Raw genomic sequence first — 22,806 nt, 5'->3', positions numbered from 1 at the left:
ATCTTTTTCCCGAATAATAACTAGGAAAATAATACAATGGCCTCTTGACCGAAACCAGCTTTTATAAGCATAGCAAAAAGTAAACGCATGAATATATACATATTATAGCCGCCGTCGTCGTTATGGCCCATCTAGTGATATCCAACACTAGCTAGAACTTTCATGTCAATTCTTAAAAATAGAATATAGATAGAGAAGATATAGATCCAATGTGGCGCGACGGGCTGAAAATTGTCAGCTAGTGTGTGTTAATTTCGTATATGAATAGAAAATGCACACATACTTGATTAATAGTTCTGTCAGTTTTACAACACATGAGTCCGCTCGATTGTGTTCACCTCTGAATTACCTTTCCGTCTCGTAGTAGCCAAACACTGTTCAGTCGAGACCGAGCTCATCCGCGAGTTAGTTGATTTTTCTCATTCAAATTCAAAATGGTGAGTGCTTTGCTAAATAAACGGTTAACCAAAAGGCTGCCTACGAAGGCCTTTACTTTTTTTGTTTCTTCTATTAAATTCATCTTTAATGAAGTTTATTGAACATAATAACTGATTCCTTCCGTACTTTTTTTTCTCTCTCTCTTCTCGTTTCCTGTAGGCTGATGTACCAAAGCGTGAAGTAGAAAGTAAGTAAATAAGGAATTGAAGGAATACCATAAATATCTATCCAACGCAGCCTTATGGAATAAATAAATAAAAATCAAAAGTGAATTGTGCCCTCAAACTATTATTCTGACCCTTTTGTATAGTGATCAAAAGTGACATAAGTGACAATATAACCGTTATAAGAAACCACCATATTGCATAATCATAAAAAAAATAATACAAGTGAAAAAAAGCTTTAAAAAGAAAAATTTATCTATGAACACAGCCCCATTACTATAGTGCACGATTTTAAATTTTTGAAAAAAAAAAATACTTTGGTTATTTTTAGACCTAAGCATTTTAAATGTGTATTTGTAGGATTTTTGTTTCTATTCTCATATATTTTGTGCGGCATTACGCATGCCTTATTTAGGCGAAGTGAATATGAACACATTAACAAAAAAATAAAGAAAAAAAAGAACGGAATCTACTGTATAACAGTGTCGTTGGCGGCAGCGTATTCGTATTTTAAATAAACGGCTCTAAATAAGGACAGTGAAAACTATATCATGTTACACTACAGAATAGATATTATTTATGAGTTCTATTTTATTAGTTAGATCGTCAAAAAAAAGAATTCTGATGGAATATGTGACTTTGGAACATAACCAGATACAGGAATTTCTTTGATTTGAAAAAAAAAAAAAAAAATTAAATTGAAATTAGGTGAAGGTTAAGTAATATTAGAACAGATGATAGGTACATATACTTTTACTTCCTTGCTGAAGAATGAGGTCATAGTTCATAATTATTTCGAGCTATTTTTAGATAATGTTTACATTTTACGATTTTTATTATTCGTAACATATGTTTTAGGAGGTTATCAAATATTTTTAGGAGTAACTTAATCTTTTATGTGATTTATTTTGACATAAGGTCATTGATTGATTGATTTTTTATGAGTATTTTATAAGTTATGACTTAATTTAAATTCAACAAATCTGGAAATTTTCCATTTCATCTCGAATTTTAGGGTATATTTTTTTATGATTAGAGGTTTAATTTTATGAATTCAAGTTTCAAGCATATAATTTTTGTCTAGATTTTAAATGATTTGAAATTACTTTCCATTCAAGCTTCAAACTTTTGTATTGTTCTAATGAAAAGAAGTTTATCCACAATTCAATAAATATAAATGATTCAAAAAATGACGTTTAACTTCTAATAGGTCTTACGACCTTCACATTTTAAAAACATTTTACCTAAGCTTTTGGAACTAACGCTCTTCAAAGATATAATGGGTACTCTGACTACAACTCTAACACACGGTGTTTATTTAGATTTCTTTAACACTTTCGATCTCTTCTTTGAGGTAATTCTTATTGACAAATCTACGACTACGAGAAGTGTTTTTGGAATTAACAATTGCTTTAAACAGTGGCTTAACCAATACTTATCCGCGTTTAGTTTTAAAGAGGAATTAATATTAACTTACAACCATATTTAAGAAGCCGTCAACTATTTACGTCCCTGCTATTAAATCTATTACATGTTTGTGTAGTCAAAATAAAGCTAACACGATTCAAATTACGTTTATTTATGATTTATTTTCAGAAATAAATTGGTACCAAATTATGATGTTCAATAGAACGCACATTTAAGGAAATCATTACAATTTACACCTTCTTGCTCATAGGATCATGTTTACTTATTTATACTAGGGGAAGGTGCCCTTAAATGGCTCCTCCAAAGAAAATGTACTATACCTAAAAAAAAAAGTAACTTTAAAACTTAAATGTTATAAACATTTTGTACCTACTTTTCCAAGTTTAACAAATGACTGTGAGAGTCACATTTTTGGCTCTACGATTTATAAAGGTCCAAAAAATATTTAAAGTATATTTAATTTTCAAAACGTCTTCAAATTTGCCCCGTACAACGGCATACTATTATGCAAGTAAGAAAAAAGTGGTGAAGTCCCCATACCCTGTCAACATCTTGTTCTAGTTGGTTACTCGTTTTCTTAGTGTAGTTTTTTGGAACTGCGAATGTTTTAGATGCCAAAATGCACTTTTTTTTAAACTGGATATGTAATAATAGGCTTAAGAATGACTACTCTTTTCAATTCTGCTATCGAATTTTTCCTATCGTGTACCATTTATTAGTATCTATTATGTCGTATACCTATTCACAAAATAAACATCACATGAGTATTGGTTTGTGGTAAAAAAATGCTTTTCGACAAACTCATTTTTGGTAAAAACCTTGATAATTTGAAAACCAAAACAAATAAGAGAGTTTCGACTACTTAAATAAAAAGAAGATATCCCACAAAATATTCTGTAATTAAAATTGAAAAAACTTCATCACTGCTTTTTTTCTTAGTAACGCAAACGCGATTTCCCAAAATTCCAAAATTGGCGTTTACGACAAAACAATTCTCGGGCGACCGACGGGTTGACAATTTTAGTTATTTTCATCTGGGGCCTGAGTACTTTATGCCGGCCTTATGGTTTCTATTTATCTTCTATCAAATGTGATGGAGAAAAATCTATGGGATTTCAAAATTTACACTTGCTCTTTTGAACAATTTTGGACTTGTTCATTTGAAAATATTCGTTTAAGAAAAATGCTTTTCGTATATTTTGATTACGACCGGTATTCATCAAACGGTGTAAACTCTTGGTAAACCTGGTAAAGTGGTATAAATGAGTCAACATTTTGTATTTTGTTTGACAGTTCGTTTACTGCATTTACCATTTTACCAGGCTTACCAGGCTTACCCAGAGTTTACACCGTTTCATGGATACTTACACTGAGGGCAAAGCCACCATAAAACAACGTAAAATCAATGAAAACCACATTGATTTAACTATTATTGGGAATGATTTTTTGTTGAAGATGAACATTTTAAAATCAACGTTGAAAAAATGTTAATTTTTGATGGTTTAGTATCTTAAAGTCACATAAATCAAAGTAGTTCATCTTTGAAACAACGACGTTTAAACTTCAAATTATTTTTTCCCTCAGTCTTTCTGAACTTGAAAATCTTATCATTTATTTTTGTTAACCTACTTTGAGGCATAATTCTGCGTCAACTAATGTTGACTTACAATACTTGACACCTCATGAATCCCCAAGTGAGAAATCTCATCGCTATCGCATGTAAACAATTTTTTGAGAAAACAACAAAATATTTGTGCAATTATTGATCATGGTGGTTTATAATCAATATAGTGAGATCCTCTTACCTTTCCTGGGCACAGTTCACTTCAATCAAAAAATCGATGAAATAACATAACAATTTAACTTTTTTTTTCTAAAAAAAACTAGATGTCGAATTCGTATTCGAGGTTATGGGCTCACCCGGCGAGGGTATTGATGCTTTTGATCTTGGTGATGCTCTCCGCTCACTGAATCTTAACCCAACTCTGGCTCTCATTGAGAAAATGGGTGGCACAAAGAAACGTGGCGAAAAGAAGCTCACAATTGAAGAATTCCTCCCAATCTACTCTCAAGTTAAGAAAGAGAAAGATCAAGGCTGCTACGAAGATTTCATTGAATGTTTGAAATTGTACGACAAGGAAGAAAATGGCACCATGCTCCTCGCTGAACTTTCACATGCCCTCCTTTCCCTTGGTAAATTTTTACATATAATTTTTTACTCTTTAAATACTTATAAAATTATGTCTATAATAAAAATAGGTGAGAACTTGGATGATGAACAAGTTGAAATTCTTTTCAATGACTGTATGCCCCCAGAGGATGATGATGGCTTCATCAAATATGCCCGTAAGTTTTATTTTTAATTAAATTAAAAAAAAATATATTCCATAAAAAAAATAGTAAAACTAGTTTAATGTTAAATGTAATTTTTATTGTTATCCACGTGTTTTTCAATTAGAAGCAATTCAACACTATTTTGTTTTAAGTCGTCACTTTATCTAGCACATTTTTTTAAGGAAAGGTTAAGCACTATTAACACATTTGTATCATTATATTTTTTTAGTTAAATTACATTAAAAAACTGAGAAAATTCTTCTTTAAAACTCTTTAAGGCCCTTTTTATTTATTCTCCATTTAATTTAAAGTCACTGTTTGACAGTTTCTCATTTTTTAATGGCGACTTTAAAAATTATTGAAATCGATGTAACAGTCTAGGCTTTCGTTATAAGAAATTACTATTTTTAAAGTTTCATAAATACATAGCTTGATTAAAACTTTACTTTAATGTTTGCATAAGGTGACACAGTAATTGAGGTGAGGACCTTGCATGAAAAGCGGTACAGCTCCATTTAAAAAATCGCAATTATTATAAATATTTTTTTTTTACCTAAAACTTGATTAAAAATTTCACTTGAATCAAGGTTTTGCTATACAAATGTCAAGTTTTCAGGCTCTTACAAAACTTCTGAAATACCATTAACCGCTGTGTAACAGAAAATTGACAGCTTAACGCTGCGCATGGTCACGATAACAACAACGCATTGGTTCGGAAGATCCTTTACGTTGATTTACGCATTCAAGAGCTACCTAACCTCGATTAATTGTGATTTAATCTTAATTTTTTTTAGATCAAGGGCTTTGTTATAAATAGTTAGTTCTCTGCTGGACACACTCATTTTGGTATTGACTCTATCGATGTGTTTCTTTTGAGGAGGAATGAGAGTTCCATTTGTTCCTTTAAATTTGATGTTATGAATCTCATGAACTCTTTATCAAATCCAACCAATATGAATTGAATAGTTAAGTTCTAGTTAAACTGAAATTTTGAAATAAAACGCATCATAAAAGTTCAACCATACAAAACGCAAACGGACGAATGTTAATGGAATATTTCCGTCAAATTCATAAAATATCCAATGTTTCCTTAACGAAACGATCATTGCCCTTGCATTAGGACAAGGACCCAACTCACTTAGACCCTCATAGGTACATTGTGACACCACATGAAACTAGCAAGATTTGGAACTCACTTGTAAATTGTTGGTACTTCTTCAAAAATTCAAGCAACTTTTGTTTCAAAACACTAGAAAAATACTGTGAGCTCTCCAGGTTTTCTAAATCTGAAGAAAAAACTGAACGAATCTGCAAACTGAACGAAAGTGCTAAAATCAACGAAGTCCCTTCGTTTAAATTAAATTATTTTAATATTACCATTTAAGAAGGTTATTTTAACCAATCAACTAGTTAATATTGATCGAGAAACTCGGTTAAAATTTGAGATTTTAGTAAAATTTAACCGGGTTAGTTTGCAGGTTAGGTGCTATATTAGCAATTTCCCTCTGTTAATTTTACACGAGTTTTACGTTGTTTTTAACCGATCATTGTTCTGCATGTGAAAAGAGTGATACCTTGAACGAAATACTAGTACAGAATTATTAATCTTTCAATAATGAAAGTGTGTGAAGAAGTACCTAGTATCCGTAATAAAAATTGAAAATAGCTTCTTAAAAATCAAACCAATTGATATCAATCGGATATAATCAAACAATTTTGACGTTTCAAATGATATTAGGACCCTACTAACAATTTTTCTTCTATAATGCTTTAGAGAAGCATCAATTGCATCTGTAAAGCTTTATAGAACTAAAATTGTTTGTCGGGGAGTGTTCATGAAACGATTTAAACTCTGGGTAAACGTGGTAAAGTGGTAAATGTGTTAAATCCGTTAAAATTTTGTATGGATCTGACAGTTCGTTTACATCGTTTACCATTTTAATAGATTTACCCACAGTTTACACTGTTGCATAAATACTCTTATTATATGTATAGTGTTACCAACGTTATCGTTAAGCAAAATGCGTTTTAGCCCATCCCTTTCACCTTGCAAGAAAAACAAACAAAAAATAGATTTTTAAGGCTGATGTTACACCTTCTTGCAAACAAATGCAATATTTTGAAACTAAAATATAGTTTTTTTTTATAATAAAATCAGAATACTAACTTAAATAGATGATAGGTTTTTATTTATTAAGGGCCAATTTTTCAATAGTCAGTTAAACACTCAGTTAGTACTTATTCCCCAGATAGAGAAAAAATCAATTTTTCAACAGTCGGATACAGCTTATTCCTTATATAAAAGATTTAATAGAGGAATAAAGCTATCTGCTCATTTCAGAGACAAATAAAATTTATTCTAAGGAATAATCTGAACAAAAAAATTGTGCCAGTTGTCAAAGCTGTTTTGAAGAAAATAGTGATAAAAAAGATTTCTTTGGTATTATAAATTTTAAAGATGCTATTTTTTCACAAATTTGAGGACCAACACGTTTAAAAAATACAAGGGAACACAAGAAAAAAAAATATGAATAAAAATGACAACTAGTTTTGAATATTTTTGAATTTGACATTTTTTTTGTTATTTTGTAGAATAGAGTTTTCTTGATTGAAAAACTCAATTTTGTTATCTGATTGTTTATGAGCCTAATAACTTTATTGGTCGAACAATTAACTGACTGTTTATTAGAATATTGAAAAATCGGCTCTAAATTTAATTTTAAAATGTAAATACATAACATGTTGATATTTTTAAAAATTTAAAATTTTATCATAATATTGAAGATTTTATTAGAAATGATAAGAATTTTTATATTTTATTTGAAATATCACTAAATATATATTTTTTTCTGCACTTTTTATATGTTTGAATCACCATCACGACACTATTTGTCAATATTGTATTGTTTGCACAAATTTTCACACACACAAAAAAAAACCTCCCAACACACAACCAACCACAAATCCCTTCAAATTTTGCCAACAAAATAAAATAAAACAACAGAATTCGTCGAGAAATTGATGAGCGATCCAATCGTCTTTGAGTAAACTGTAAGTGTTAAAGTTAAAAAAAAAAAATTAAGATCTTTTGAAGAATGGAAAAAAGGCTTCCTCTCTGCAATAAGACTCTATTTAACTGCTTTTGCACAATTTTGACATTGAAAAGGATAAGTAACTTCCCCAAGTCATATATGTGTTTTGTGTAACTAATCCTTAGACTATTAAGCAACATATTCTTTCATTCTTTTTCTATCTATACTCTAAAATTAATATTTCAATGTTTCTTTTGTTTAATATTAATTTTATTTTTTTCTATTTATTTAAGTTTTAATTATGATTTTAATTAATTTTAATTTCAATTCTTTTTTATTAATAAAGCATTCCTCGCTAAAATGTGCGAAAGAACAGATGTCGAACAATAAAATAACCAACATCAACGAATAAAAACAACAACAACAAGATCCTTCTCCATTGATGTTATATCCATCCATTTATTTATTTACTTAATTATTGTTTCTGCTACATCTACTTCAGCTTTCATCATCGAGAAGGAAAACAACAACAACTCTTAATAAAAAAAAGATATAATTTTATTTAAAAAACAAAACACGAAAAAAAAAGAAATTAAATTAAAAATTAAATATAAATTTTATAAAAAACATTTTGTTTTTTGTTGCTACTTCACCAAAATACTTAATAAATAAATTCACACAAACAACAACGCCATCTTCATGTGAAACATGAAACTATAAAAAAAAAAATACCATTTGTGGCCGATATAATTGTGTATATGATTTTTATGATGCCTTATATAATATTAAATACGACTTATGTACCACAAAAAAGTTAAATAGTTTCCAGGAATTTATGTATATAGGAAACTTTATGGGATTTTTTGTTTTTTTTTTTTTTTTATTTTTATTTTTATTTCATATTTTTTACGAAATGAAAAATGAATTTAAATAATTAAAAAAGAAAAAAAAATGTGTTTTTTGGTTTCTTCTAAATGTTTTTTTTAGCTTTAGCAAGTATTTAAACTTTTTTTTAGATTTCTCACTTCGCACAGGTTTGGTTTTGGGCTGATTTTTGAATTAATCAATTACTAAAAACAAAAAATAAAAAGCTTATATATTTTTGTCTTTAATTTGAATTTAGTATTATTTAATAAATTTATTCTGTCGCTTATTGTTAGAAGAGAAGAGATAAAAAAATGTTTTGAGTTCCGTTTGAAATGTCATCTATAAATCACAGTTTTTTTTGATAGTGCACTCAATAACGATAGAATGAATGAATTATAACTATTTTGGATTAAAAAGGCAAAAATTGTTTTTTTTCTTTTGTTTTTGATTTTGTGTTTGAAAAATCAATTGAGAGGTTTTGCTGACATTATTAATATTTTGTTTTAATAATTTTATTAATAAATTTTGTAGAGGTATAAAGATATGTATAAAAATTCGATATTTTGTGAATATATTTTATTATTATAATGATTTTACTTTAAAAGAGGAAATAAAAATGTGCAATAATCATTTAAAAATGCAAACAATAATGGAAGTTTGTTTTTATTTATTTGAGCACACTTGTTTTGTAGATAGGATTGTAATTTTTAAAGGATTATGACCAATTCTACATATAGAACAAAAAGAAATTAAATGTTTTTTTTTTTTTAAATTAAAAATTATCAATAGTAAATCATTTCATATTAGGCAACAAAAAGAATAGTCGGAAAATTGAGATAGAACCCAACATTTAATATTCAAATTCAACTTGTGTACAGGTTAAGGAAAGCATTGCATTGTTTATTTTTACTTGATACTTGAAATTCCAAATAGGTAGAAACAGTTGAAAGCGTCCATATAATGTAATTTTGCTTTGAAATGATGTCTAAGCTTTAAATTATGTCTTGTTGTATACCAGTTTTAACCGTTTTTTTAGCGGTAATTTAGTCCACTTTTATTATTCTGTGGCAACAAGCAAAAACAACATAAGTCAGTTTTTACAACTTTTCAGGAGAGCGAGCGTTTTGAAAGTTTGGCTTCCCATTACAAATCAATGCTAATGTCGTTTTTCTTTTACCTGTAATTCATAAAACCGCTCAAGATAAAATTACGAAAAAAATATGGTAGATGGAATCACTTATTGTGCATCAGATTTTGTAAAAAAAACTCAATTTCGACATAAGTTGACTTGTGTTGTTATTCCTTGTTGCCACAGAATTAATTGTGTTCCTACTTCCTAAGGGATTTTTTTTTATTGAGGAGATATTTAAAAACAACTCCTTTTATTTTTTAGATTCAAACCTTTTTAATTCGGATAAGAACCGTCAACATTTTGTACACCTTTGTAAAAAATTTAAACAAAAATTGTATGACATTCTAATACATATAAAAACAAAATTTCGAAAAAAATCATCAACCCATTGTCAAAAAAATATATTTTTTAATTCAAAAATTGGATTTTCGAAAACTTAAAATTTAGTATTATGGCTATGTGGAAGCCAGTGACACAGTGACAGCTTATCACTGGAGGACAAATCTAAAAAAAGTTACATATCTGTAAAAAGTATGCAATAAAATGCAATTAAAAAAAATTTACAGTTCATTTCCTTTCTGCTCTTGCTATGGCTATACACCAACCGAATCTTTCCGAATCTTTTAAAAATGTTGTACATTAATATAATAATGTACTAGAGTGACGGAGCTCTGGGGCATCATTTTTAATGCATGGTTTTTATCATTTCAGATATATTTCTGTCTAACATGTGTTCAAATATCAAATATAAGCAGGAATTATTTAAAATGAAGATTTTCATTTTTACTTGCGATATATGTAGGTACTATATCACTTGCTTTATAGAATAGTGCTTTTTAGGATTCGTAAAAAAAATCGAACTCGAGATAAAAGTTTTGACCAAAACTAACGGTACCTGCCATAACGGAAATAGAAAAGTAATTTTTTTTTCAAAAACGGATCTAACGATTTTGATTTAAAACTGTGTGTGCAGTATTATGTATTACACATAAGAGTACCTTTGAAATAAAAAAAATTATTTTTTGTACCGTTATAGAACGGTTTTTTTTTTGTTTCTGAATATCTCGTACAAGATTAACCCGATTTCAAAAAAAAAGGTAAAGGTAATATTAAAATTTTAGAAAATTTTCAAAAACCACATTTTTGGGTTTATAAAAAATATTTCAAACATTTTTTTTTTAAATAAATTTTTTGAAAATGGATTGGTGAAAAATTTTTGAATTTCGTTTTATGTGTAAATTATTTCTTTTTTGATATATTCGTTTGGTTATGGCTTTGAGGCTGCGTCCGAATTGCGTTAAAATGTTGGTTAAATCTTGAAATTCACTAAGTGGGTTCATACTATAACAAATTATTGCATCACATTAATAACTAGATGGTGTGCTACACTTGTTAATCCCTTTGAGATTTCTTTATGAAAATTAAATTTTTGTATTAAGTACCTATAACTTTAAAAGTACATTTTCGTGTTAAAGTCTGGTACGCAGTAGTTTGAGCTAAATTTTAGCCGAGATAAAATTTCCATACAAGTTGTCGATAATTTGTATGGGATCCATTTTAGCTCTGCTAAAAATTTTCTATAATTTGTATGGGAGCTAAAATTTAGTTCGAGCTGCATACCAGGCTTAACGCAAAACATTTCTCGTGCGCAGATTTACTAAAATCTTCAAAATGTAATCACAACTAGCGGATGCATTTTACCTTAACCATTCCCCAAATCCCCGTTCTTTTGGAAGTCGTAGTACTACATAAACATATTGTTTAGCATTTTCTACTCCTGAGTATAGTCAACCACCTCCAAACAGAACCAACCAGCTCTGCATAGAAATTTTATTCACCACGCTATACTTACGTGCTATAAAATAACGCTGCGGTTTCCTTTTTTGTTGCAGTCACTACTTTGGTACATTATTTTATAATAAGGATTTGTTTTAAACATTGTATAAAAGTATAAAAACTATATTTTAATTCATTATTATTTGCTCTTGTCTCTTGTCGAAGTTGTGATACATTTAAATATACTCACCACAGTAAGAAAAAAAGCCGATTATTTTTCGTTTCAAATATGTACAATAATACCTGAGCGCATTCATTTTAATGATTTCACCACTTCATATAACATCCCTGATTTTAATAACAAAATAAATAACAAGAGTGAGACAGATATATACTTCATATTTTGCATTTTGCATTTCATATCATATCTGTCAAACTCTTGTTTTGTTGATAAAAGAAGAAAATTTTTAGCAGCTGATTTTGCAAAAAAAAAAAAAAAACAAAATACATAAAATACGCCTATTTTTCTTTTATTAAATTGAATATTAAACAAATAATTAATAACTATAAGAATTAAAAAAAAACACCAAACTATAACCATGGGTAATCAATTAGTTGGTATAGCCCCGTCGCAAATATTTCCTGTTGAACATTATTTCTCAGGAACATTTGGTACAGAAATTGTTTTCGATTCCAAGTAAGTTTTGTTTTCTTATTAAATATTAAAATATTGTTAATTTAAATATTCCCAAAAGCATGGGAAGTACACGATTCTTTAAAGTTGCCAAAGCAAAATCCGAAGAAGGTTTAATTGTTGTAAAAGTCTTTGTAAAACACGATCCAACTTTGCCTCTGGAAGACCACAAGGACAGAGTTGAACAAATTAAAAAGACACTAGCTAATTCGGTTAATTGTCTTCCATTTCAAAGAGTTGAGGTAAGTTCCGTAAAGAACAAAAATTTGAAAATCTCGGAAACAAGGGAAAGTCTGTGAATCTGCTCTCGATTACAACAATTTTTAACAACTTTATTGAAAAATAAGTACAGCTGAGTCATTTCGTATGAAAACGTTCAATCGGAATTGCTGCCTTTATTTAGATTTTGCTTCAAACTTTTTGAGGATGCTCTCTAGGACTGTAAAAAAGTAAATCCATGGTGATTTGATTTTTATGTTATTATAGCTTTGCTTCTCAAAACTTTTCTATTAAAGATATCTTTTTATTTGAAACAGTATTTTAAAGCTTATACACTCCTTTTCATCAGAATAGAATTGAAAAATAAAAACAATAAAAAACAAAAAATATTTTGAAAAAAGAAAAATCTGATAAAATAATTTTTCAATTTTCTCAAAAACTAGAAGACATAGAAATATATAGTTTTCACTGTTTGATAAGGAATCAATTGAGGCAGTTTTTTGTGTGAGTAATTTTTTTTTATTTAAATTCACAGTCTGGACAAAAATAGTATAAAATGAGTTTTTTAAAATTTTTTTCGGCTATTTTTAACTTTAAAATCGATGATACCCTTTCAGAACCTTTCAGAATACAAAAACTTAAATAATATGGAAAAATTACCTAAAAAAAAGTCGGATTTCTTAAGAAAAAAAATTTTATCTTGGTTATTTATGAAATATTCCCAACAATGTTATACCATTTTGAAAAGAGAATTGAACACACCAACTTTTAAGGCAACTTGCCGAAACATCGTTGTGCATTTTTTTTACACTACGGCTCAGTGAATTTATGTCATGTAAAATTTTTTAGTACTAAGTTGGGTAAAAAAGTAATATTTTCTTTAAAACTGATGCAGCTGAGTTAAAATTTTTGAATGCATTTGAGGGTTATTCAAGGTTCTGTAACAAAAGGAAAAAATGAGAAAAATTAGGATTTGTAGTCACGGCACATGAAAAACCGTCACAGGGTGACCATTTTTTCGACTTTTTTTCAAATGCCCACAACTCCCAAAATATGTGGCTGCGATTTTTTTTTATTATTTTTCTGATAACTGTCACAACCTACCCTATCTACCGTTTTCGTTTCGACGTTAACTTTTGGGACACCCTGTATATAAAAACTATTAAAATTTATGAGCGGACCAAATTTTTTTAAAGCATTTTTCTATAAACTATTAAAAACACAATTCCAAAGTTTATATAAAGATTCATTGACTTTCCCTTGATTCCGAGGTATAAATCTTACGACACTCCACTAATAGGTTTTACTAAATTTTCCTTCAAGATAACTGACAAGGCAGCTTACATTATGAGAGAATTTGTTAAACATAGTCTCTATGATCGTGTATCCACACGACCATTCCTAACAATTCTCGAAAAGAAATGGATAACTTTTCAAATTCTTTGCGCTTTGAATCAATGTCATAAGCAAAAGATTTGCCACGGTGATATAAAGTTGGAAAATATACTCATTACATCGTGGAATTGGATTCTACTCTCGGACTTTGCTTCGTTCAAGCCTACTTACCTTCCTGAGGACAATCCAGCTGATTATACTTACTTCTTCGATACAAGTCGTCGACGAACTTGCTACATAGCTCCCGAAAGATTCGTAAAGACTATGACTTCTGATGATGCAGAGGGAAGTGTATCTGAGTCAATGCTTCCCACTGATTCGCTGGTTCGATTGGGGTCGTATTACTCGGGGAATACTCTCTTGCCAGCGATGGATATCTTTTCGGCAGGGTAAGTCTTTATGTCTTATTTAATATGTTAAATACGAACTCTAAAATTAAGAAAAATTGAATTACATCTAAATATAATTATAACAAAATTTCAACTACTCAAAGCAGATTCAGATTTAAGATTATTATAAGTAGAACCAATAAAAACAGAGTATTTATTGAAATTTTTATTTAACCAACTACGAGGAATGTAAGCGTCATAGTTTGATCTGTTTTCTTGTAGGAAATTGAACGCTCTACAATAAAGGCATTGTACACTTTTTTCTTTTATCTAACCGTTTAAAAGATATTTGTTCTTAATTTTGTAACAAATTGAAAAATTATGATAATCAAACGGCAAGACATATTCTTGTAGGAAACAGATTGCTCCACAAAAAAAGGCCTCAGAAACTTTTTTCATTAATCTAACCATTTGAAAGATATTCGAGGTCAAAGTTAAAACAAAATTATAAAAACATTTTTTTACTTTTCAAAATTTTCTAAATTTGTAGAGCGTTCAATTTTATACAAGAAAATGATTACATTTAGTCTTTTTGATGAACCATTAAAAATTTATAAAATTCCAAACTCAAAAACAAAATCTTTCCCATGTAAATCATTTATGGGAAATAGAAATTTGCGATGCGGCAGTACTTAATATTAAAATTAAGGGCTGTAACTTTTACAGTATTTTTTTCGTCATTTCGTCCAACAATATTTTCGATATACCTAACTCTGAAAAAAAAAAATTATTTTTTATTGAATCAGTCTAAAATAGCATTCGTTTTGGCGCACTACAGACTTTCTATCGGCCGATAGTTTAGCCAGGTTGGGCTCCTAGTGTGCGCACAGGCAGCCGACTAAATAGTCGATTAGGTAGGAAATATTTTAGTTTGAAGGTTATTGTATAGCAAAACGAACTTTTTTTTCGATCAAACAAACTTTTTGATCGGCCGATACTCAATCATTGTAGTGTACCCGCTTTCATACATTTTCACACTATTTAAGACACCGACTAAACTGTCGACCGATAGAAAGTTTGTAGTGTGTGGGGCTCTTAGGGTCCAATTTGGAAACAAAGGTAGTTTTTACTATTTTAAGTCCTGACTCCATAGGAGATAAAAACTTCGTCTTGATTTTAAGAAACTGAACTTTCAACAAGTGTTTGAAACTTCTTGAAATTTTTTCAGGTGTGCACTTCTTGAACTATGGACAGAAGGTACAGCACCATTTGAGCTCTCTCAGCTTTTAGCGTACCGACGAGGAGAACGGGAGCTAGTTGAAAAGCATTTATCTGGAATTGAGAATGAAAATCTTAGAAACCTACTCGCTTCAATGATCAACTTGAATTCTATTAATCGTCGAAGTGCAGAGGACTACTTGGACCAAGAGCGTGGTCGTTTGTTTCCCGAATATTTCTACTCCTTCCTTCAGTCCTACTTGCAGATGTTTTCATCAGCACCAATTATGTCTCCCGATGACAAAATTATGCGCCTCCACTCGGACATAAATCATTGCATTAAAGTACTTACCAACCGCCCATTGACCAATGACGATGACCCGGAATTAGAAGAGAATCAACCAGATAGTGACACAGAATCGACGAAAAGTGCATCCCAAGAACAAGATGGACTGATTTTGATCATAACTGTGGTGACTTCATGCATTAGAGGTCTTCAATATTCAAATAGTAAAATTTGTTGTTTGGAAATTTTGCAAAAACTCTCAAAATACACAACATCGGAGACAATTCTTGATAGAATTTTGCCTTATATCGTAAGGAAACTTGTTTGTTAAGAAGTTCCTTTGATATTTTATTAACTTTTTTCTATTTTTCAAGTTACACTTGGCTCAATTTTCATCTGCAAAAGTTCAAGTTCAAGCTATTGAAACACTGACAACTTGTTTGGGACTTGTGAAGGAAATACCAAGAAGTGATGCAAATGTTTTTCCTGAATACATTTTGCCATCGATAGCAAAACTTTCGAGCGAACAAGCTGCGGTTATTGTTCGGGTTGCTTTTGCTAAAAATATTTGTAAGTTATTTTGATGAAATATTTTACTTTCAATGACTAAATTATTTTTGTTTTCAAGCTAAACTTGCAAAAATTGCAATTTATTTTTTGGAAGAAACACAAAGAAATACACCAAGTGAAATGCCATTTAGACGTTATCAAGCTGAATTGAATGCACTACATGAAATTATACAACAGACTGTTTTGAGTTTACTCACTGATTCCAAGCCGATTGTAAAGCAATCATTAATGGAATCGGGGATTTGTGATTTGTGTGCGTTTTTTGGAAAAGAGAAAGGTAAGTTGAATTCGGATGTGGATTAATCCTCATAATCATCAAAGAAGAATCTTAAAATTTGAGAAAATTGTGCAATTTTAAAGAACATGTAGCTTACGACTTTGAAAACACGGTTTTGAGAAAACCGTGTTTTAGAATCCATTTAAAACAAGTATGGACGTTTTTACGCTAATTTCTACGAAACTATTTTCTCGATAAGTGTGAAATTTTCGGACAATATTCTTCTAATTAATTAAACTTTTCCTATTTCAAGCCAACGACGTCGTTCTATCACACATCATGACTTTCCTCAACGATGAAGATAAAAACCTCCGAGGAGCTTTTTACGATAACATTTCTGGCGTAGCAGGATATGTTGGATGGCAAGCATCTGATATTTTAGTGCCTCTTCTACAACAAGTAAGTTTCCTATCTTTTTTTTTTTAAACCTTCTCATTAACAATTAATATTCATTTAAATCAAGGGTTTCACTGATCGCGAAGAATTTGTCATTGCCAAAGCCATTCGAGCTGTGAACATTCTCATCGAATTAGGTCACATTCGAAAACCAGCAGTCACTGAAATCATAGCCGAATCTGCTTGCTATCTCTGTCATCCAAATTTATGGATTCGTCATGAAATTGCAGCAATGATTTCGACAACAGCGAAAATTCTTCACGACATTGATGTGCAATGCAAAATTATGCCTGCAATTGAGAAATTCCTTAGAACTCCATTAATTCAAGTTGAAATGCCTGAATTACTCCTGGATAGTTTATTACCACCGGTTCCAAGAATTATCTATGATAGTGTTGTTAAGTGAGTTAGCTTTTACGACATTTGGTGGTTTGGTAATAAATTGGTTTTATTTTCTTAAAAGGTACTCGGAGATCCAAAAGTTCGTTGCAACTTTGGAAGATCGAAAGAATGTCCGACAAAATACACCCGAAGGAATGCTTCCACAATACGATGAAGTAGGAACTTCTCTTAAGAATGTAAGCCAAGTCATAGTTCTGGCTTCAAACAAGGTCTAAGTTTTTGAATTCCATTTCAGCTCTTTCGTCGCCTGATCTCAGAAGGACTAAACCAGGAAATCGAAATGCAACTTCTTGAAATGAAAGCCTTCATACTCAAAGTCAAGCACAAGCATTCCGAACTCAAGGAACAATCTCAGAACGGTCGTATCCGTCTCGATCGCGAAGATATCCTCTGTCATGATTATCCTTTAGCCGACAAATCATCCAAAATGGATCTTAGAAATAAGAAACGTCAAGATGGTGATCCAAATTCAAACCTAGAATGGCAACATATCTACAATGATGGACATTCCGCTGCAGCCTCGCCATCTGGCGATTTAAACATTTCCCCAGTTCAAGCAGGTAGTCCATCGGTTGGACAAATTCCACCAACTGCAGCTGCCTCTTTGGGTGAATATACCATTCCCGAGCGAAATCTATGGACTGGTGAGTTGTTGCAAAAAAAAGTTGTTTATGGAATTTCTCGTGAAAGAATTTTACATTTAGAACGTCCATCTGAGTGTCGATTTGATGTTGATAAGCTGCGTAATAAAATCAAAGGAAGATACAATGCCACTCAGAGTTATCATCATGAAAGAGGATCGTCACCATATCCACCAGGATGGCGTATGAATGGGACGATAATCGCTCATCTTTACGAGCATCGTGGTTCGGTGATCAAGATGACTTCATTGAAGCCTCATGGAGCTGTATTTGCAAGTGGCAGCATAGATGGCACTGTTCGATTGTGGGACTGTAACAAACTCTATGGTCATCATGGAATCAATAAATCTAGACAAGTTTACGTTGCCAATACGCCGATATATTCCCTTGCAGCCTGTGATGGTGGACAATCTTTAGCTGTGGGTGGAAAGGATGGCAGTTTGTTGATTATGAGAATAGATAGAAACTCATCGAAAATGACTCTTCAACATGCAATCCATACAAATGAAAAGTAAGTAGGCAACTTTTGCCAATAATTTCACTGTGTTACAGAATAAAAAACATGTTATTACTTTTGAAGTGACCTACCAGAGGTTGTAGGTATGAATAAGTACATTATATTATGGCACTTCAAATTTTTCATAGACCCTCAAAATTTCAAGTTATTGTCAAAAACAATTTTTCAATGTTTTCAGGCTCCAACAATTATTTACTAGTCATTCTTCGATCAATTTGAAAAGTTTTTGCAGTTTTAAATAGAAGAGTTCTTTTTTGTTCTTTCTTAAAATATTTTCTTTTCATATTGGTGTAGATTTTTTGGATTGAATGTAAAGTTTAGCATTTCTTCCACGTTTTTTAAAATTCGAAGACCGTTTTAAGCTGCATTTTAAGTTTTTAATTTAATTTTTTTTTTTTTATAAACAGTTTTGGTGTCGTATTTATGCAGAATCGAATTGGATTTTATTTATTAAAATCGGTTTATAAAAATTGTGAAACCTATAATTTTTATACTCGATTCAACTTGTTGGGACAACCGAAGAAGTACAAAATTAATTTTTTCTGTTGATACTAATAATAGAAAATATGTTAAGGTTTTAATTTTTAGAAAATATGTTATTATTTGAAACTTCATACGTTTGAAAAATTTTGATATCTTTTAAATTTATAAAAATATAATTTTTTCTTGCCCATGATAACACAGGCCCACACAAAAAAAAGTGCCAGTACTTTTGAACGTGCTAAATTCGAATCTGAAGCCAGTTTTGCTCAAACAAAAGAAATTCTGTCTGTCTGTCCGTCTGTAAGTACTTCGAGCTACAGCCTAAACTACTGGAGCGATTTTCTTCAAACAGTTTTGTATACATTTTTATTTTGGACCAAAACTAACGGTACCTGTGATATAACGGTTTTTGTTTTTTGTTTTTATGAATTTCTCGTAAACGACAAAACAGATTTCAACCAAAAATTTTCAAAAAACATGTTTTTGAATTTTTTTATTTTTTTCTTTTCTTTCATTTTTTTTTTTTGAAAAATCAATTTTTGAAAACGGGTTGATAAATTTGATCGAAATTTCGTTTTTATGTGTTCAACTGTTGAATAATATTTAATTAAAAATGGCATACCAACTTTTTTTTTTGAAAAATGTGAAAAAATGTGTATATACACTCTTGCTCAAAATTAAAACACACTTTTTTCTTCTTTAGTTTTACCCCTGTATCTTACTTAAAATGGCTTTGAAATTCTTTGGTGTATTTTTTTTGTGTTTGCTTTTTATTTAGCAACTCGAAAAAATGCTAAACTGCAACAATATTATGTACCAAAAAAAAGATGAACCAAATTTATCAATTCAAGGTCTGAAAACTGATATTAAAATAATTTTTGTTTTTTAAGAAAACAAATTTAAAAAAATGGAACCAAGTAGCAGTTTTGTCCAATAATTGTATGCAATACTTGGTATTATCTCCTCTGGCGCATATGACAACTTAGAGTCGTCTGTCCATGTCCACTTGTTAATTTTTGAAGGTTTTGTTGTAACATTTCTTTCACTGCAGTTTTCAATTGATCAAGACTGCTTGGAGGTGGATTACGGTCGCGAATGTATCTTTTCAATATTTCCTTGACATGTTCTATTGAATTCAAAGCCGAATTACTGTGTGGTCAACTCAAAGCCGGCATATTGTAATCTTGAAGATATTCTCAAAGCACTCTAGCATGCATTATCGTGCATCAGACTAAACTGTGGACCAAATCTAGGGGTGATTAGAACCGGATCCTATTCGAGGACATCAGTCAAGTATATTTGGGTACTTAACGTAGGTCTAGGAGGGCTCAATAACTCCGTAGGTGTTGTAAAGCAGATTTTACTCATTGAAAATTTATGACTCTTCTTTAAAAGGTTCGCGAGTTAACAGACAGACTTGCAAATCTCTCCCCAAATCTTCCCCACAAACATTTTATTCCATACCTTGAATTAAAGATCTCTACTGTATCATTTGAGAAAATAACCATGATACTGTGGCAGGACTTTACTGTAAAATAAATATGATGTGATTTAAATTTGAGCAGGAGTGTATACAAAAATATTTTTTTTAACTGCTCTAACGATTTTCAAATTTGGTTTTGTGTAAAAGATCATTTATATTTTATATTTTTACACTCTTATTAAATTCCTTACAAATATCAAATTTTTAACTTTCCCTAATTTTGTTCAAGCTTTAACATTAGAGTTACTTATACTATAAGAGCATTTACTATAAGACCAATTTAAAGATATTCGAGGTCAAAGTTAAAAAAAATTATAAAAACATTTTTACTTTTTTTTAATTCACTGAAAAGTCATTTAATACCAAGGACCCTACAAGTAAACATCTTGTTAATTTGATAATAAAGTCTTCTAGCAATCGATTTTTCGGAGTATAAAATAAAAAAAAGAGATATTCGATTTTGTTGACCCCCTCTATTACTCATTCATACCCACAATCTATCGTAGATCAATTCAAAAGTAATTAACATTAACATGTTGTAACACAATGTTAATACATAATTGTTATGAATTTCTTTCAGTGAACCCAACGATGGTCCAGTTGTTGACATGCAAACTTACGAGCAATCATCTCCAAGTGTCATCATCTATGCCACTCTTTATGGAGCAATTGTTGCATGGGATACTCGCATGCAGAGCATCGCTTGGCGTCTACAAAATGAGCTCCGTCATGGTGTTATCACAGCAATTTGTGCAGATCCCACTGGATCATGGCTAGCAGCTGGTACTTCTGGTGGCAAGCACATATGCTGGGATTTGAGATTCCAGCTGCCAATTGCTGAAATCAAGCATCCGTCTGATTCTTGGATCAGAAAGGTTGCCTGTCATCCAACTGAACCTTCGTGCTTGATATCAGCTACACAATCGAATAATGAAGTGTCTATTTGGAATATCGAAACTGGTCATAGGCAGACTGTTTTGTGGGCTAGTAATGCACCAGTTCTTTCAAACACCAGTTTGGTAAATATATTTTATTTTGTTTGACTTTCAATTTATCTGAAATTCTCCTTTTTTCAATTTAGAATGATCCTTCAACAAGTTGTGGAATTCTGGCTGGAGTTGTTGATAAATCACCATTTGTCCTAACTGGAAGTTCAGATCAAAGAATTCGTTATTGGGATTTGATGTCACCCAAAAATTCGGCGCTAATTGTTCCATCGGCAAAGGATAACTTGGCTGATGTTTCATTTACTTATAGGTAATTCTTCAATAAGTCATGTTTCCCAGATTCATTTATTCATATTTGTTTGTATTTTTTTTTTTTTAATTATAGTTCCCGTTTAACTGATGGAAGTCAAGTGATTGAAGAAAATATTATTTCTTTAGCTACCACTGATTTGGGATCATTAAGAGCCTCAACTGAAGAAACACCTAGATCTGGACCAGAAATGCCTTCGCATAGTCATCATGATGCAATTACAGATCTTTTAATGTGTAAAAATGACAAACAACAGGTGTTCATTGTATCGGCTGCACGAGATGGTGTTATTAAATTGTGGAAGTAATAATGTGGGTGTGTAGAATATAAGAAGAGCTTACATAATAATTGTAATCTTTTTGTTTATTAGGAATGTAATTAATTTTATTTCTATGATGTAATATATCTGTGATTATTTAAGGAATTTTTAGTGTTTATTTCTTTTAATTTAAACTGTAAGTTTTGAATGAAAATGTATTTTAAATCAAATCAATTAGGTTCTTAATCCACTCACGCTGGCCAAGTAAGTCCTATCGCTATTCTCCAGTCTTGAATTAGTCCCTAACTTTTCTAAATTTGTCCAATGACAATAAATTACGACAGAAGCTTTGCATGAAGTTTTTCGTTCCCATTTTTAAAAAAGGGGAAACATTCCTAATGGAAATTTTATTCACGATAGCCTCAAATGTCTTCCTTGGGGCATTGCTCGATAGGTTTTCGCGAGGATCTCGTAGAAGCTTTTTTTTTAGAGAAGAGTTGTCATCTATAAGCTTCTGCTGAGAACTTTCCCTTGATGCCCATCGTCGTAATACTTTCCCTAACGTCGCGGTGTGTATCGATTTGATAATCTTTGTTTTTCTCCAAATTACAGTGGCGTTCGAAAAAGGCATATCACTTTTTTTTCGAATTTTATCAAATGTGTTGCATATGAGGAATTTCTATCTTGTGCGGTTTAAGTTGTTTGATGATACATTTAAAATGTTGAAATTTTTTACAAGCGGTCAAAAGAACAAAAATTGATCATACCGAAAATATGGGTTTTTTTAAGAACTTGTCTCATTTTTAAAATTGATATATTGAGAGATATTTAATTCTATTTTGATTTTCACGAAAACAAGATTCTAGTCTGAAAAATTGAAGTTAATTTTTCCCCTAATATGAGTTTCGTATGAAAAGTTGTTAACATTCGTAAAACTCCTGCGAGGTAGTTGACATACCTAATTGAATTTTGCTGGCGAACGAAAAACTAGTTGAGAGGAAAACGTAAGTTCCCACAATATCTATTATAATTCTGTGCGAACAAAGATATTTCGGGTGGAAAAATTTGCATGTGAAACTCAGGACTGATTGGCTCAGTGAGTTTTTTCCATGTGGATGCAGAGATCGTTTTCCAGATCCAGATTTTTAGGTCCTCAATGGACTCTGGACGCTTATTCGCACATTTAAGTTCCATAATTGGCTAGATATT

The 22,806-nt window shown here is 30.7% G+C and overlaps 2 protein-coding genes across 3 annotated transcripts; both read left to right on the top strand.

Annotated features, from left to right (window-relative positions):
- The first annotated feature begins 304 nt into the window (after positions 1 to 304).
- On the top strand, positions 305 to 8,199 carry LOC129915435 (myosin light chain alkali). Of its 2 annotated transcripts, XM_055994978.1 has the most exons (6): positions 305 to 437; positions 598 to 625; positions 3,918 to 4,223; positions 4,290 to 4,376; positions 7,369 to 7,415; positions 7,743 to 8,199. In XM_055994978.1, exons 1-5 carry the CDS (start codon positions 435 to 437, stop codon positions 7,410 to 7,412), a joined length of 468 nt encoding a protein of 155 aa, XP_055850953.1. In that variant the 5' UTR covers positions 305 to 434; the 3' UTR covers positions 7,413 to 7,415; positions 7,743 to 8,199. The 2 variants fall into 2 exon arrangements, with proteins under 2 accessions (XP_055850953.1, XP_055850952.1); XM_055994977.1 differs by lacking the exon at positions 7,369 to 7,415.
- A 3,465-nt stretch (positions 8,200 to 11,664) lies between these two features.
- On the top strand, positions 11,665 to 21,762 carry LOC129914786 (phosphoinositide 3-kinase regulatory subunit 4). The gene is made up of 14 exons (XM_055994179.1): positions 11,665 to 11,868; positions 11,927 to 12,107; positions 13,408 to 13,868; positions 15,037 to 15,622; positions 15,687 to 15,882; positions 15,941 to 16,159; positions 16,413 to 16,558; positions 16,623 to 16,957; positions 17,019 to 17,133; positions 17,193 to 17,601; positions 17,662 to 18,109; positions 20,662 to 21,100; positions 21,163 to 21,338; positions 21,414 to 21,762. The coding sequence occupies exons 1-14, from the start codon at positions 11,771 to 11,773 to the stop codon at positions 21,643 to 21,645; spliced, it is 4,041 nt and encodes a 1,346-aa protein (XP_055850154.1). The 5' UTR covers positions 11,665 to 11,770; the 3' UTR covers positions 21,646 to 21,762.
- The last annotated feature ends 1,044 nt before the right edge of the window (positions 21,763 to 22,806 follow it).

Source organism: Episyrphus balteatus, chromosome 3 (genome assembly GCF_945859705.1).
Source record: "Episyrphus balteatus chromosome 3, idEpiBalt1.1, whole genome shotgun sequence".
NCBI classification, from domain to species: domain Eukaryota; kingdom Metazoa; phylum Arthropoda; class Insecta; order Diptera; family Syrphidae; genus Episyrphus; species Episyrphus balteatus.
The sequence above is the reverse complement of the archived record's forward strand: the minus strand, read 5'-3'. Positions and strand labels throughout refer to the sequence as shown.

Coding starts and splice junctions, on each gene's coding strand:
- LOC129915435 (XM_055994977.1), top strand. Junction 626..3,917: donor ACCAAAGCGTGAAGTAGAAA/GTAAGTAAATAA, acceptor AAAAAAAACTAG/ATGTCGAATTCGTATTCGAG. Junction 4,224..4,289: donor ACATGCCCTCCTTTCCCTTG/GTAAATTTTTAC, acceptor TAATAAAAATAG/GTGAGAACTTGGATGATGAA.
- LOC129914786 (XM_055994179.1), top strand. CDS start 11,771: ATGGGTAATCAATTAGTTGGTATAGCCCCGTCGCAAATATTTCCTGTT. Junction 12,108..13,407: donor TTCCATTTCAAAGAGTTGAG/GTAAGTTCCGTA, acceptor TTTTCCTTCAAG/ATAACTGACAAGGCAGCTTA. Junction 21,101..21,162: donor TTCTTTCAAACACCAGTTTG/GTAAATATATTT, acceptor TTTTCAATTTAG/AATGATCCTTCAACAAGTTG.